Source organism: Leuresthes tenuis, unplaced genomic scaffold (genome assembly GCF_036924035.1).
Source record: "Leuresthes tenuis unplaced genomic scaffold, fLeuTen1.0.hap1 SCAF_2, whole genome shotgun sequence".
In the NCBI taxonomy this organism is placed as follows: domain Eukaryota; kingdom Metazoa; phylum Chordata; class Actinopteri; order Atheriniformes; family Atherinopsidae; genus Leuresthes; species Leuresthes tenuis.
Genome location: NW_027325356.1, coordinates 22058921 through 22075980, shown reverse-complemented (window position 1 = coordinate 22075980; position 17060 = coordinate 22058921). Strand labels below are relative to the sequence as shown.

Below are 17060 nucleotides of genomic sequence, written 5' to 3'. Positions count from 1 at the left end.
CTGGACCAGACGACAGAATGTGATATACTATAATAATCTTCAACAGAACCAAAGAATTGATAGTCCAAGTCTAAATGGGAAATTTTTGAGAATTGTAGGCTCTGAATTTATTTTTGATTTCAATAAAATTGTATGAAATGTAAATCACTTTAGTGTGATTGTTTTCTTGTAAATGCTCTTTTTGGCTTGGTGGATGTTCTGAACAAACATCAGTGGGAAATTATGGTGAGGCAACAGTTTTAGCAACATGTTGGATAATACTTAATTTCCCCCTGAAATTATACATTTTCAGTATGATTGATGATTGATGACATGAATGAAAAGAAAATAGACAAAAGAAATGTTCAGTAAATAGAATAGTCATTATAAAGAGTCACATAAGGCTGTTGCTGTGGGGACGAATGACCTCCTGCATCAATCCTTGTTGCAGAGCAGAGAATTGTTGGAAGCTGTAACAGCATATAAAATACAAACTTTCCAAGCTCACAGTCTCACAGAGACGCAATAAAGTACAGAAATATTGGGCATATAAAGTAGAAAAAGAAATCCTTGGACTTTATATGCTCATAACGTGCATTTTGCTGTGGTTTATATTTTGGTTGATAGTTAGTCAAAGTCATTGAGCTGCATTGGAGAAAGTATAGACAATCCAAAAACAGCTAAATCTAAATCCATCACAAAACTGGTAACTGAGTGGTTCTCTCCTGGTATACTAGAACTAAATAATAATTGATATGTTGGGATCTAACTCATCTGAAGTGAAACGTGATTTGATCTGCAGGCTTAAAATACCTCTGTCAGAGATGTATGACTTTTGAATAACACTTCATTTGTGCATTTTATTGGTTTATTCACATAGAGTTGGGCCTTTCATATGATGCATGAACCACCTGAATAAAACATATGATGTAATATTTATGTCTCTTCTTTGTCAACAGTTATCACCTGGTTCAGAAGAGGATGAACACGAGGGTCCAGTGTGTGAGAAGCTGGGTCGTATTCAGTTCAGCGTTGGATACAGCTTTCAAGACTCAACCCTCACAGTTAAAATTCTCAAGGGCCAGGATTTGCCTGCAAAGGACTTTTCCGGCACTTCTGATCCATTTGTCAAACTCTATCTGCTGCCAGACAAGAAGCACAAATTGGAGACTAAGGTCAAGAGGAAGAATCTAAACCCCCACTGGAATGAGACCTTCCTGTTTGAAGGTATGATGGAGAGGACTGTTCACAGGGCATTCACATGCTACTTTTCTGTGTGTGTGTGACCGAGATATAATGCAACTGTATGTGTCTCTTTCTTAGGGTTCCCCTATGAAAAGGTGGTTCAGAGGACTCTGTACCTGCAGGTTCTTGACTATGACCGCTTCAGCAGGAATGATCCCATCGGAGAGGTGTCCATTCCCCTGAACAAATTGGACCTGGCCAACATGCAGACTTTCTGGAAGGAGCTGAAACCATGTAGCGATGGCAGTGTAAGTAAGGAGAAAAGCAGGGTAATAGTTTAGGAAAGAAGAGGAACAGAGAGTAGAGGAAAGAGGGAGGTGAAGATGAAGGGAAAGAGAAGATGGGACAGAATGGGTGATGTCATTCCTGGCTGCTGTGATGTTCCCAGGGGAGATCGGCAGCATGCTGTTGGGAGAATGGATGGAAGTGAATATGGAGAGGTTGACAGGTAGAGGAAGAACACACAGGGAGCTAGAGGAGGAAACAGACATGCACAGCAGGCAACAGACAACAGAAAAGTGTAAAAATGAGATAGAGAGTAAACAATTTTGCTGCTGTTGTTGTGGTGTATGATCTCTCCAGGGAAGCCGAGGGGATCTGCTGGTGTCCCTGTGCTACAACCCTACAGCCAACACCATCACTGTGAGCATTATCAAAGCCCGCAACCTCAAAGCCATGGACATTGGAGGCACTTCTGGTATGAATGCATCTTTATCTTTTATGCACTTTTATATATGCCACTCTTCATAATTGTTTCTAAATGAAAAATTAGCATACTTTCAGTTTTCTACAAGTAAATTATGCTAGATCCATGATAGTATACACAAACTGTATATGATTAAACTAAAAAGCAACATGATTCTTGATTAGATAGCATACAAACTAGCACATTTCCCTCTCGTCAGACCCCTATGTAAAAGTGTGGTTGATGCACAAGGACAAGCGTGTGGAGAAGAAGAAGACAGTGGTAATGAAGCGCTGTCTGAATCCTGTTTTTAACGAGTCCTTCCCCTTTGATGTGCCTGCCCACGTGTTGAGGGAGACCACCATAATTATCACCGTCATGGACAAGGACAGGCTCAGTCGCAATGATGTCATTGGAAAGGTATCTCCTTCCCTCTTCTTCGCCTCCTCCTTCTTCTTCCTCTTGTCTTCCTCTATGTTTCTGTGACTCTGACAGATTATTAGCATCCGATCATTGGATCAGTCTCTACTGACCCCTACTGGAACAAGTGGACAAATTTCCTTCACTATAAATAGTTGAATATGCAGTACAACAAATTAGAAAAATTCTGCTTAGAATTGAATGCTTTATTTGGACTTGATGCCAGCTGTAGTTGACATCCATGTAATGCAATTCCAGATACATACACCTAATGACCCCTAATGAAAAACGGCCCCTGATTTTGAAAATTTTACATCTGTGCACCAAAGTGGCTATTAAATGAAGTACTCAACGTATGATTGAGAGTATGTTTAAAGGAGTTTAAAAAAAGTATACATTCTTCTGAATTTACTGAGATTTATTTACATGGTCACTCTATTCTCAACCACTCAAAAGTGATTGGAGAAATGTTTTATAAACAATCTCACCACCAGGCATGATGGTGATAAATAACATTATTTTATGACAGATAAAGGAGAGTTAAATTTGTATCTCTAAGCTGTTGATAAGAACTCTCAATATGCAGTCCAAGAAATGGTGCAATGCAAGTAAAGAAGACCATCATTAGGATATACAGCTTGGTATATTCTGAGTTGTTTTCACATATGTTGATACAGCCAAATTTCCAATAAAGGCACTCTCATTTACATATATTTCTGTTTATTTGTCAGACTGTGAAAAAGGGACGACAACTGAGACTGAAAAGCTGGCTGCTTAATGCTTAATGTTCTCTTAAGGTCATGATACTGAGCATTTTAAGACTGCACCTCTGCTCTCATAGCTGTTAATTGGCACCATGTAAATAAACTGAATTGATTTTGATTTGATTAATAAAATCCTGATTTTAAAACCACAGCATCATCTGACAAACTCACCATTTACACAAGTTTCACGAGGCAAATGCAAACACACTCCCGCCTCCAAACTCACCCCAACCTTGGGTCAGACTCCTGTAAAGAAACAGCAGCTAGAATTAGAGCTTTTCAGACAGACTGTAGTAAATTATGATATGCAAAAATCTATAAAATGAATGAAAATAAGCAGGATGTGGACCTTCTGATGCATATAATTCTTACAGGTGCTCCAGTTATTGTTGCTCTGCTCTTTTATCTGATTTATTCTATATCAACTTGTGAGGGTTTCAGTCTTCAAAGTGTTCTGGTATTCCAACAATTGTATATGCTCTTGTTCTTTTTTTTCTAATGACTGGGTCATTATAACAGCCAGCCTTGTCTTTTCTCCATCTCCACCATTCTTAAATCTTTATATGTCACTGCAGTCTGCATTGCAGTCTTTCCCTACTCCTGCATCCCAGGATGTTGTAACACAGGTTGTTCCAACACTGCTTTTGTTCATAAGAAGTGAACAAAAACAAAGGGAACCTGTAGAAATTGTTTGCATTAACTTTCAAGGCTTAAAGAAACTATATGTAACAAAATTACAGTCTAAAACAACAAAATAACTATAATATGTCATCAGAGATTCAGAAAATGTATTATATTTATTTAAATAGTTCACTTTAATTCCTGGGAGAAAGATGTTCCATATGTTGGTTTACTTTGCAGAACGACTCCTCCATAAATATTGTTTGGGAAAGGGCTGACACTTTCAAAAGACTATTCACAAGCTTAAATTTAAAAAGAAACCCTCTCTCAATAAAAATGTTTGACTGGTAGTGTATGTTCAGTTGTATTGCTGTGTATTTTAATGACACAAATTACATTTTTGTAGTCATGAAACTTGAGTTGTCGTGAATTATTAGGAATTGTACAGGTCCTTGTACGCCCATAAGTTAAAAAAAAAGAAAAGAAAAGCATTAATTGTAACCGATTCTTTGTGTTTCAAATCAAACATTCACTTTTCTTTAACTGTCTATATAATAAAGATGAGATTGAACTAATTTAAAAATGGATATAGATTCTGCTTAACATACTGGAAAACACCAAAGTGCAAATCAAATCCTTGTTCTTTCAGGCCGTGTAGACAGAAATTGCTTCTGTACATCTTGGATGAGCTGTGCCATTCACATTTACAGTAATTGCAGGTATTATGCATATATCCTAACCACAGATATTATCCGCCTACATGCAGCAGTTACACGATGTTGCCTGTTTTACCTCGCTCAATAATAACCTGTAAGAGGACAAAGAAAACTTGAGAAAGATTTCATATGACAGCAACAGCTTTTCAGAGGGTGAAAGCTCCCTGGATTTGAGCCCAATTCCAATTAGAGAGGAACATTTTGTGGTGAGAGAAGAACTGAATTTAAGGCTGACAGTTTTTCCCCTTATAACCCACTCTTTTTTTGGAACTGCTCATTACCGATAACATCAGTCTTTCTTCCGATATTATAACAATTGAATGGAGTCTCTTTGTCCCGTAGATTTATCTTTCTTGGAAGAGTGGCCCCGCAGAGGTAAAACACTGGAAAGACATGATGGGTCATCCTCGTACTACCGTGGCCCAGTGGCATGCTCTCAAAGCCTGAGGGACCTAACAGCCAACCTGCCTACAGTGTTTTTTCCCCCAGGTTTCAGCATCAGCCTCTCATCCCCTGCTCTCAGCACACAACACCCTACTCCCTTAATGCAGTGTTGGGCTGTAAACCACGTATCATCTCTTTGTTCTCAGGCTTCTTTGATATTCATTGCCCTCAGTTCTTGTGATTTCATCCCGAAATTTCACCCCTTGTCAAGTTCTGATTTCTACCTGACTCCATCTCATATGTTTGTCTGAACTGAAAAGGTGTCTTTGATGTCTGCCTCCATGTGCCCTTGCTATAATATGTTTTTCAAGATATCCCTTAATCTTTCTTCCATCATATCAGCCTTTTCCAGAGTTTAACATCAGAGCAGTACCTCTTGCTTCCCATGAATACAAACTACCAACCAGAAAATGGATCAAACTGATAGTCAAACCATCCTCTGTGACAGCAAGATGGACTGTGGTCAAATATGCATTCGACTGTGAATGCTACTGACCTGTGGAACCCATTTACCACCTACATCTGGTTCACAGCGAGGAGCCTCCCACTCTGCTCCTTGCCTTTTTGTTCAAGTCCATTTCTGTCACTGTCACATACCCTTAGAATGTCTGAAAAATCAGGAAACCAACACAGGCAACGGAAGTGTGATGGACTGAATTTAGAGTGGACTGGAACTGGACTCTGTCGCTCAACTTATGTTTGATCTTTTTCACTTTTCACTCTTGCCACTGTAATAATTCTCCCTTGGCTGGAACCCTTTGTTGTCTGTGCGTGCTGTGGGTGATGTGCTGTAATCCCAAATGAAGTTTGTCGAAACAAAAAAAGGAAAAAAAGGCGTGAACATGAACATTTTAGCATTGGTCCAATAGGGCAAGTGTCAAAAAATACTTTCCTATTCTTTTGGAATAGATATCCTGATGGACAGAAAAAAGAATGACGTGACTAATGTTGTGCTTTATTTTTTTGTTAAAAAAAAACTGAGAATCAACCTGTTCTTCCAGACACAGAAAATAAGCAAAAAACAGCTTCCATAAGTGTAGGAGTGTGGAACAATGTTCGTACATATGAGTGCGTGTGCAAGAGAGTCTGCACAGCTAAATTAAAGATATTGTTGAAATTGAAAAAAAACCCTGGATGACGATGGCAGATTTGCTAAAATTAGTGACACTGCTTGCGAAACTCATGGAAGGAGGTCACTAAAGTTAAAACTTCAGTCCACCCAAATTACAGAGCCACATAGAGAAAGAGTCCTTGTATTATAGAAAAAAAACAGACATTTTCAAATGTATTCGTCACGAGTTTGAGCCACTGAAATATTTTATGCTGTCCCTAATACAGTAGAGATCAGTGGGGTTTCGACCTGTGCCAGCTCTGTGTCACATCATCGTTGTTGGTGCTTGGGTTTTATGTTAAAAGCTGTAAAAATGTGTCGTGGTAATTGAATTTTTTTGAATACATTGCTTGAATAAGAGTTGTCACCCTGGCATGATCGCAGAGTTCAAAGTGAAGCTTTGCAGTGTGCCAAGTGTTTTGAAACGGGGCCATGTGAACCCAAATCAGGTTTTGTTTTTTTTAACCCAAATAAATTGTTTCCTGTTTTCCTGCCTACATTTAGCTAAACAGCGAGTGAAAATCAGCACTGAAATATCAATATTCAGGTAAATCTGACAATCCTGACAATACACAAGCCCACATTCAAAGTTTTCCTTGGGATCAGAAGAAGTCTACGAAAACAAATCTAGCCTGTTTCTGTACACATGTATAAAAAAGCAACGTTGACTGAAGAGCTGCACAGGATCAGAAAAAAATTGAAAACAAATAAAACTATATGAAATAGGATAAAATAGGATGAAAAAAACTAAACCATTGATATAAATTCAGGCCAAACAAAAACACTTGAAGACACTCAAACAAGTGAAGATGTTAAACAATTAAGCCCGGACAATATCTGACAATAATAGGGGTTATTAATAAAAGCCTTAACACTGGAGAGAGAGAACCAGTTTAAAGAATTTATACTGTGCTTTAGTGGTCTTTATTATGAAGTGAAGAAAGACAGGAAATGGGCAGATAGAGGGGGATGACCTGCAGTGAAGGGGCATGGCTCAGGACTCTAACCCTTGCCTGCTGTCATTGGGACATTCATCCAACTTAAACTGAGGTTTTTCCAGTGTGTAAGATTTAGGTACATCCACCGACTGAAATGCAACATAATGTTCATTAAATGTCGTCAATATGGTTGAATAACGTGAAAATAAGAATTGCCTTAAGCCAAGTTCATACTGCACGATTTTGTGCGCACTACTCACTGTCTTGTGATCGAGAGTTTTGAAGTCCTAGAAAGTTCACACTGCATGACTGCTTGGCAACAGGGTTAAAGCTATAAAAGTGTGATAATTACACACAACAAAATTTTTCACCTGACTTAACCCCCAACTGATCTGATGGATCATTATCAAGCAGCTGTCATACAGACAAGTCTGTCTAATCATTAGTGTTACTATATGATGCAATAGTTCCTGGAGATCCAGCCTCTTTTGCTCACCTGGTGGTTAAGGAGAACTGGCAGCTCCTGTTCATGTCTTTTTTGCGATGCTCTCGACAATGTTTAATTTATATTTGTTGTAACGCTTCTCCGGGTAAACCCGCTCATATCTTCTCACTTTGTCTAATGTGCTCTCATTGGCTGAAGCTCTGGCCGAGATCTCACGCACCATGTTCTGCCCTCTATTCAGACGTATCTAATATGCTGGATATTTAAAAGAGGCTGCAACTTGTCAGCAAGCCTCGTAAATCACAACTTTGAAGCATTCATAGTGACTTGTGTCGTCCGTTCGAAGACGGATTTGCTTCCAGTCGGGGCCATTTGTCTGCGACTCGAGGTATTTATCTGCAATGTCAAAATCTAGTAGTGTGAACCTGGCTTTGGAGTCAACAGTTGTATACAAAAATACAACATTGTATACAAAAAATGCAAAGGGTATTTTTCCCACTTAACAGCTATGCTGCACTGCCATATCATTAAAGCTCAGGAGAGACACACCAAATTACTGACCCTTGAGCTGGCTGTCTGGATTTTTCACTGCCACTCTAGTTTTTTTTTCCCTGAAACCAAAACCTCAGCAATTAAAGCTGAAAGTTTCTGCATGGTTTGACTAACCTGGTGTGCCAAAAGATTCTCCTGTGAATACAGTCTCGTGCATCAAACATCCAGCTTACCATTGAGGGTGAACTGACAAAACACATTTTTGTTTTCCTTCACTCAAGGTCTCCCTGTCTTGTTATTTACTGCCTCTGTTGTTACAACTGTAGTTTTTTTCAGCCTTCACTTGCACGCAGTGGCAGTGCCCAAATACGCACAAAGCTCACAACATTGATAACAGGGACAAAATATAACATTGTGAGAGGGAAAACGAAAATCATTGGAGTCAGGCGGTCACAGCAAAAGCCAACGGCAACTGGTTCAACACCAATGTGTGCAAGCAAGGATCTGAAGAGATTCAGGTCTGTAGAGCTGCGCCCACTGCACGTTACTTTCAAGTATGAGAATAAGCGTTTATTTTTTCGTTTATATATTTTTTGTGTGTGATTTGGGTGAACTGACAGTTCAGCAGGTAGTAACTGACCAAAAGAGGGATTTGTCATAAAAAATATATAAAGATTACTAAATAAAACCAGTTAATGAAAATCACACTATCCCTATCACAGATGTAACAGTGTAACTTTGTAGATGCACAGACTTTATTAGACCAGATTGATTTATTTAGTGGTTTTTGGCTGAAGTACAGGTCAGTCTTCCAGGTGTTTGCTTTACTGCCTGAGTGTGACCTTCATCGAGTCCCGTATCAACACATGTTGATCACACGAGTTAAAACAAATGAATAGTAATAATATCAGGGGTGGGGGGGGGGTACTTTTACATTCCGCTGTTCGTTTTGTCTAATGTTTGTGTGCATGTGTGTGAGTGTTTTTTCGCTGTGCGTGAGAGTCAATATTTGAACTTTCCTTTGTGTGATTGTATTTAATATGGGTCCCTTTGTGCATTTGGAGTTCAGTTTTGCCAGTTTAATACCGAGCAGCATTGTTTACTGTTTTCATTCTTTATGAATTCAGATGTACAAAGAAATGTTTGCTTCGTTTTTTTGTCGCCTCTTTGAGAATCACTGCACTTGTTGACGACAATGCTGGAACAAACCTCTCTTTAGGGCAGGGTTATTTTCCTCATGTGGCTCGAGAGGCAAATCTCTCACACATGAGCTGAGAGTGAAGGTGACAGGAAAAATATCACAAACCAACCTGAGATTATACCTCTTTTCGTTGACCATCATGTAACCAGATCTTTAGACAGAAGCAGCTACCGACATTTTGCCCTGGTTGCCCTATCCATCCTTCCCATCTGATCCAATCTGATTCACCAAAAGACAAAGGTTGGCTCTTTAACATCTCAGCTGGAGCGCCCCCAAAACACCCCCATTGTGCACACATGCTTTTTGGCACAAAGTGTTCTGTGTGTGCCTTATAAACTCTGCCACGCCTTGCTCTTCACCATATGCGCTCCCTCTCCGAGTGTCAGGAAGGGGGGAGATAATAAAGGTGAGACAGGAGATAATCGTCACCTCTCTGCATCACTCTTAGCTATGTCTCAGGTTAGAGAAGAGCATTGGAGCGTCCTAAAATAGGCAGGAGGCAGTCATCCTTCTGTCCCGACACGCCTGTGAGGGGATTATTTTGAATGCTGCTGACAAAGCATTACATTCCAAAGGCTTGGTGAAAGTCACTTCAATCAATGCAACTTAAATATTGGGTAAAGATAAGTCAGGGTCCGGTATATTTTTAATGAATCGAGCAAAAAAAGTCATCTTTCTACACTCCTCACAGGCCAAATACCATACACTGGTATGGTTTACTGGACAAGCTCGTTTTTCTGTGGGCATTTCTGCTTGAAACAAAGAGAGGTTAACCAGCAGCATTTTCATTTATATACTGTACAAATGATTGTGAAGTGTCCTGTATGTAAAAAAGAAAAAAAATCATCAGTATTTATTGGGGTTGTTGATATCTGTCTGTCTTTGGTATCACTAACCCCCTTTTGTCACTCCCTTTTCTCTTTCTAGTCACACATCTGTGGGGTGCACAATGTTAAATATCAGCCATTTATTTTTTTTAAATCTGTACAGTGTATATACTAATATAAATGTGTACATAAAACAAAGATTCTTCTGGTCTGGTACTGTTATTAATTTCTTTTGCTTCTTCCCCTCCCCCTTTGATCAGTTTAGGTCAATACATGCATCCAAACAAGCACTCAAAGAAAAAGATGAAAAAGATGCCATCTCAGTGGCAGCATGAGACTCTCAAAAAACCAATACATGTTGCTCAGAATTAGAAGAATATTCACAGATGTGTAAGTTAGCCTTCCACACATACAACTTTATGTATTCTGGCTTTTGAACCATGTGCTGATAATAAGCTGGATGTTCCCTTTTTTCTTTAACCTGGAAGAAATGGCATTCATGATTTCTGAATTGACTCATCAGACCATAAAGCAGAGTTTGATTTGTTCAGTGCAAACAGTTTACAAAGGTTGCCCACAGCGTGATTTCCATTAGAGTTGTGACTGTTTTCAATGCAGTGCTGCCTGGAGGCCCAGAGATCACATCTTTTTCCATACCAGTTTTCAGCCTTTCCACTGTTTCCAAGTCTTCTGATGACACTGTGTAAAACGTTTTTTTTTTAATCTATACCATTCAGAAGCTCTTTTCTTAAACTGTATTATTTCTTTAAGACAGCGATTTTCTTCTTAAATGATTATCTAAATAAACTCTTTTAGGTTAAATCACTTGCAAAATGCTTAAATAGACAGAACTAAAGTGTCTCAACCCTTAACTTGGCAGTAGATTCATAGCTTATTTATGGCACAAAGCTCTATATCTCACACTTGCAACAGTTTTGTAACATAGAAGTTAAAGCTGTTTATCTTTAGTTACACTAAGGACAGGATACTGTGCAGTAATATGATTAAAACGGATATTGCAGATTAAGAAGCACACCACTGTTTTGCAAATTGTGGCACAGTAAAGTATGAGGTATGCAAAACAGAAGAAGCCAAATGGTGGGAGCTTTTAATCTTTACTGGGTTCGATGAAGTGCTTTAGAGTGTTCCTCACACATGCTCACATTTACACAGTACTATATGGCACGGTATCTCAACAAAATGCCATGTAAACTGCAGTTCTGGTTGTTATATCACATTTGGTCTATTTTCCTCAATTATCTGGAGTAAACTGAACGAGGCCCTTGTTTTTGAAGAGGATCAAGTCGGATCTTTAGACTTGGTGCTGATCTGTAGAATTAAGGAAATGGACCGCTTTGCTCCCTAAACCTTGGGAACAGTTTTTGGGGGTTTTTTTGCCCTCTACTGCACACAAATCTCCAGAAAACATGGGAAGGCAAGAGTGCTTGGAGAGCTGCTGCTTGTGCGACAAGGAAACTAAAGCATGGGAGATTGAAATTTCAGGAAAGCAGAGAGTGACTGCAACACTGAGGATAAAACAGAGAGTTGTCACGACACAGGAAGCAGCAGTGGAGGATGACAGGAGCTCTGGGCTACAGATAAGTACAGTGGGTGTGCGTGGGCAACTGATGAATATACACTCTAAACAAGCTTTAGAGCCATGTGGGACCTTCAGGTAGTATCCTCTCTATTTTTAAAGCAGACTTGTAACAGGCACTGTTGATCACATACAACTATTTCAGTGGTGGAAAACGTATTCAGATCCATGAGTTATGAATAAAAGTGAATGTAAATGTTTTAGTTTTTACCATAAACTGCATACATAAGTCAACAGCTTCAACATATATGTTACTTTTGTGTTTTTTTCAATTTAAATGAATTGATAGGAACTAGATTTTTATTTTTAAATGGATCAATGTTATCTGACAATGTCCTTATGTGTAAGCTGCATTTGATTGTTCTGCTGGTTGAAGTTAAGTAGACCTTTTTTCTACTTCACAGTTTAGTCTGTTGGTTCCAAAGATACCCCCCCCCCCCCCCCCCCCCTTCATAATGCTGTATGATAAATATGAAGGGTCAGATGAATAATGGGAGACATAAGAAAAACAGACATTTTCACCTTTGGTTTGTATTTGTTTCATAAACATTTTAGTGTAAAACCCTAAATGTTTAAATTCCTGTCTGTTAAAACATGTAAGGTAAAAAGGACGTAGTAAGAATATGAAGCGTAGAAAAAGCAAAAATAAGAATCTTTGAGTAAAGCGTCTCAGATTTGTTCTGAAATAAAGTGCGTAAATCTATTAGTTGAGTTCCATCACCCCGGATTATAAATAGCAAAACAGATGGCAGAAGAGCAATGAAAACAGAGGGGAACCCTTCTGACATCACCTCGGTCTATTTTAGAACAAGCCGAGAACAAAAACATGAAAGAGGTCACTCTTACTCATCTTTCCCCTTTATAAAAAGAAGTGAGCCATGAAATGCAAATAAACCGTTGTCTCTGAATCTGACGTTGGCTTGTTTGTGTAACACCTTGGCTGCAGATCATGTGTACATTATAATTCTGTGGACGTACACAAGGAGGCCTGTCATCTGTTTTGAGATTCTGCGCACATCTCCTTGCCAGAGGGCATCTCTTTTCTGCAATCAGTACAAGGTTCCACTGAACCGACATGACACACAGCCAGACAAGAAATGTTCCCCGTAGTCAACACATGCTGATCGTGTGGTGAAGGAGGGAAAAATAACCTGGTTTATTTGTTCATTTTTTTAATTAAAAATATTTGTAGATTTGTCAAGATATCTAAATAGAAAACCTAAAAACAACCTATTCCATGCCCAATGTTTTTTTTCCCCTTAATTTAAATTCCGTCATTTTGAAATGGTGATTTTTCCCAAATTATGTGCATACATTTATATGCTTGCAATTTGACTTCCACCATTAAAGTTGCTGTACAAAAGTCGCTCTCATTAATATATGTTGATTTTAGACTAATATTTTCAGACAGCATATATGCAAAAATACATTATGTGAGAATCATTTCAGGTGAGATCTTTTGACGCCAAGATCAGCAGGTGTTTAAATTCAACAGTGAAGACGAAGGTCATGTGCTGCCATCTGCCGTCCGAAAACAGATACTGCAGGCGGCACAACCTTCATTATGTAACATACTGTTCTTACTGTCAATCATGGACCACTCCTGTCATGTGATCCACTCATGTGCTGCTACAGGATGACAACCAACATTCACAAAAAAAAGCACCAAAACAGTAGAGCATTAACATTTATTAATTAAGCAATAAAAATCAGAAATAGGCACAACGACATCATGATATCCATCTGTCAATGCATTCGTTATGCGCCTCGAACACAAAGTAGTTTGAATATACAGTAATGAATCACATATCTATAATACAATAAATACAAATATTCAGAAAACTTTTCTTTTGTTAAATTGTTGTTTTTGTCTCATTAAGAGTTTCCCTCATATTCCTTGAATATGTCCTGTAATTTCTGACTGCACAGATAAACATAGCTGGCTGTGGCTTTTAAAGCTCCCTTATGTCGTGGAACCTGGTGGATAACAATGAAAAGCATTCCAAATATTTTCCAAGCCAAAATATTTTCTCCACTTTGCAGCTGTGTGCAGCTGGAGCAATGCTGCCGACTTCCCAAGGATTTCATTGGAGGCTTATCACACTTATATTTACACAGTTACACCTCTTTCAACGAGTCTCTGAGAAGGTCCTGAGGGTCAAAGTTGTCACTGATTTTCCTTGTCCAAGTACTCCAAGGCAGGCGCATCCAGCCGCTGTTCTTGGTTTCTATTCTTTGTGAACTCCTTTAGCATATCCATGACCTCTCCTTGGTACACATCAGGGGTGGGCTGAGCTTCTGTAGACAGAGAGCAATCACACTGAGTTATGCTAAAACGTTCTCTTTAAAATTTTAAAAGAAAAGATCCTTTTTTCTTTAAAAAAAAAAAAAAAAAACAAACAAACAAGGAAGATGAATTAGGAACAGATGGCTGAAGAGCCATCTGTCAGAGGGGAGCCCCTCTGACGTCACCTTTTCTATTTTAAGTTCATACAAGGACATTATTCTGAGAAGTTTATGAAAGGCTGATTGTACCTGATATTTTGCTTCTGACATTTAGAAGAAAAAAAAAACAAAAAACAAAAACAGGGTTGATACTACAGTCAAGAACAGGTAGCGTGCACAGCACCCCCGTCTCAGACCCTGAGATTTAAATGCCTTCCTCACCTTCAGCTCTTACGTGTCTAACCTAAAAAAAAAACTATATCTCGATAGAACATGGAAATCACTTCAGCACATTACCTTGTACCAGCAGTGCAATCATTTCTCACAATTAAGTCTGACTGCTTAAACTGTTCCATTTGTTTCCCGACTTGCTGTCAAGTGGACATGGTCTGTTTTTCAGCAGCACTACATGACCAAAGAGACAAATGCGTTTATGCATTTGGCAGACACTTTTATCCAAAGTAACTTACACTCATATCCCAGGTAGAGAGGTAGTGTAAGGGGGTATGCCTAAGGACCCCTACTGGAGGTGGTACCTTATCATGCAGGGGTCAGGATACGAACCCAGGTCACCCACACTATCACTACACTATCCAGTAAATTTAAAGCAAATAAAGCACAAGGCCTTTCGTAATTATCGTAGTTTTCCTAATTTCGAGGTTTCAGTCCCAATATGAAATGAGTTTGTCTATGTCTTTGTTAGTGTTAATGAAACGAGTCACAGCTAATATTTCCATGCTAAAAGGTTTGTGGTGTGAGCCTCACCTTCACCTAAATGCCTTTCTGAGAACAAAAAGTGTCCCGATTGGTGTTCATCTGTCACCAGCACAGAAGCTTTTGGTTGCTTTAATGTACGTTTGAGTTAGTTTCTAGGAACACTACTTTTCATACGGTGGTTACAACTCATGAAACCATAAACAATAGACTGACAGAGGTTTTAACAATTATGGAAGAACAAGTAGAACAACTAGCAAGGAACTATTTATCATATTGGACATGATGTAATAATTAGCAAAAAACATAGGTATAGGTATTATGTGAAGGGAGTTTGTGTAAGCATGTTTTATAGAGCTTTTAGAAATATTCATAGAGATCTACTTTCCAATTCCAGCTAGTTAGGAGTCGGGTGCATAAGCAGAAAAAGCTCACCCCCTCCGTTTTATGGCTGTAATGGTGAAAGGGCAGCTGCTGGTGGTCCTGAAGAGACAATCTGGGCGACATGCCTCTGTTGGCTCTACAATCAAGCTATTTAAAGGAATTTTAAACCAAATTCTGTGAATTTATTGGCAGCAAAGCATAAGCTCCTAAGTCTTATATGATATTCACAGGATATACTGCACATTTAAGAAGATACTTTTCAAACTCAAAGAACTTTTCACTCACCTGTTGCCCAGTAGTAAATGTCCCAGTCGTTGCTTGGTTCATTAATCAATCTGTCATACTGCTGCAGCTGGATATCAGTCATTGTGTTCAGATATTGCTTTGCAAAAAGGCTACAAGACAGATGGAGAATACATTAGAGTCTCAGTTATCTCTTTCAATGAGAGGTCATAAGGGAGGGGCGGCTGCTCAAAAGATGTTAATAGATCTTTCAAGAGTGTTTTTAAACAGTTTTAACCTGTTCATATTACATTAAAAAGCGTGTATAAAGACTATAGAAAATAAAGTTTTACCACAGCTAAAATAAAGACTTAATTTACAAACAGGGCAAGACATTTTATCTAAATGTCACATGGTTCTCTTGAAAAAACAGCAAATCTTTTAAGTGTAAAACGGGGGGGTTATGGAAACATGACAGACTGAGGAAACAAGAAAAAGAAAAGAAGACAGCGTAAAAACCTGAGCAATATGCAGTTCTCCAACATGCCCCTTTTGCGACTCTCATAAAGAAGCCGGCGTTTCTTGATGTCAATGGGCTCATCTGCCTTCTCCACCCAGGGAGGCAAGGGGATCTCGATCAGGTCACCCTTGTTGTCCTCAGGAGCCTCTCCACGGTAACCACGAAATGATACCATCCCCGTGATGGCTGGTCTGCGCGCCGCCTGGCACACTCCTGTAATGAGCTGACAGGCAACGAAAACTCACATGTTCAGGCCCGCATGTGTCTTGTATTTTATCACCCATACCAGGAATAAGTTCAATAATTCACTGCGATGTGTTACACAAAGTAGAACAATACTGTTGATCAGCTGGCACATCTATCTTTGTTGTTGCTACATCTACAAGTAGCAGCTACTACCCTTGAATAAATAGAACAAATAAAGACCACTAGATCAGCATGTATGATAATCGTCACATTTAGGTCGAAATATTACACCTTAAAAGGCTAAAGGCGGATAATTTATCATATCGGATTTTGATGTATTAATATGTCTGCTCAATGTGGAATGAAATATAAGCTGTGTAAATACTTAACTGTAACACATTGAATAAATATAAAATCAAAGCGTTTTTAATTCTTGCTTTGAGATGTTCTTCTGTTCAATTTAAAGAGCACTTAGCTAACCTTTTAGCAGGGGAGGATTGCATAACGTCACACATGCTGCCCTGTTGTACAACTGTCCTCCAACAGGACACTCAAAATTAAACCAAGTGTTATGACACCCACACTTATAAGGTAAATGTTGTTCCATCAGCAAACATGCACAGTTATTTTACAAAACCGTATCGTTTTATTTCATTACACTTAATAATGTCAGTTAACGTTTCAAGAGTCGTTTGTTAAACCTGATGGTACGACGGCCGTAAAAACTGGATTTCAACCAACATATGCACAAATTATTACATTATTAGATGACTTACCCTTTTTGCAACAAGAGAAGATAACATATTGGCCTTCTTTCTTATAGCTTGGACCGACTTTGAAGAGCACCTTCGTTTTCTGCTGTAGAAATGTTTGTGCCTGCTGCCTGACAAAAATTACACAAGCAACCGACCTTACGTCATGACCGTTGCGCACGGGAAAACTACCGACTGCACACAAGAAAACGTGTCGCCTTACAGATCATGTAACCTAAACGTTAAGTCACTGAAATAAGCTAACGCTGTATAGTTAATGGTTACTGTTTAATCTGTGTATTTTACTGACATACACAGTCAGTGTGTAAATACGTTCCAGTTTACTTGGAAC

The 17060-nt window shown here is 38.9% G+C and overlaps 2 protein-coding genes across 5 annotated transcripts in view; one reads left to right on the top strand and one right to left on the bottom strand.

Annotated features, from left to right (window-relative positions):
• The window catches only part of syt7b (synaptotagmin VIIb), a 112853-nt gene extending 102754 nt beyond the window's left edge, over positions 1-10099 (top strand). For all 4 annotated transcript variants that reach the window (XM_072380672.1, XM_072380671.1, XM_072380670.1 and 1 more), the window contains 5 exons: positions 939-1206; positions 1303-1472; positions 1807-1921; positions 2130-2329; positions 4773-10099. In XM_072380672.1, coding sequence (XP_072236773.1) covers positions 939-1206; positions 1303-1472; positions 1807-1921; positions 2130-2329; positions 4773-4877 — 858 coding nt within the window. In that variant the 3' untranslated portion in view covers positions 4878-10099. The remainder of the gene's footprint in view (positions 1-938; positions 1207-1302; positions 1473-1806; positions 1922-2129; positions 2330-4772) is intronic.
• A 3055-nt stretch (positions 10100-13154) lies between these two features.
• Positions 13155-16891, bottom strand: sdhaf2 (succinate dehydrogenase complex assembly factor 2). The gene is made up of 4 exons (XM_072380682.1): positions 16733-16891; positions 15770-15993; positions 15314-15423; positions 13155-13783 (listed from the first exon to the last, which is right to left on the bottom strand). Exons 1-4 carry the CDS (start codon positions 16757-16759, stop codon positions 13653-13655), a joined length of 492 nt encoding a protein of 163 aa, XP_072236783.1. The 5' UTR covers positions 16760-16891; the 3' UTR covers positions 13155-13652.
• Positions 16892-17060: the final 169 nt, after the last annotated feature.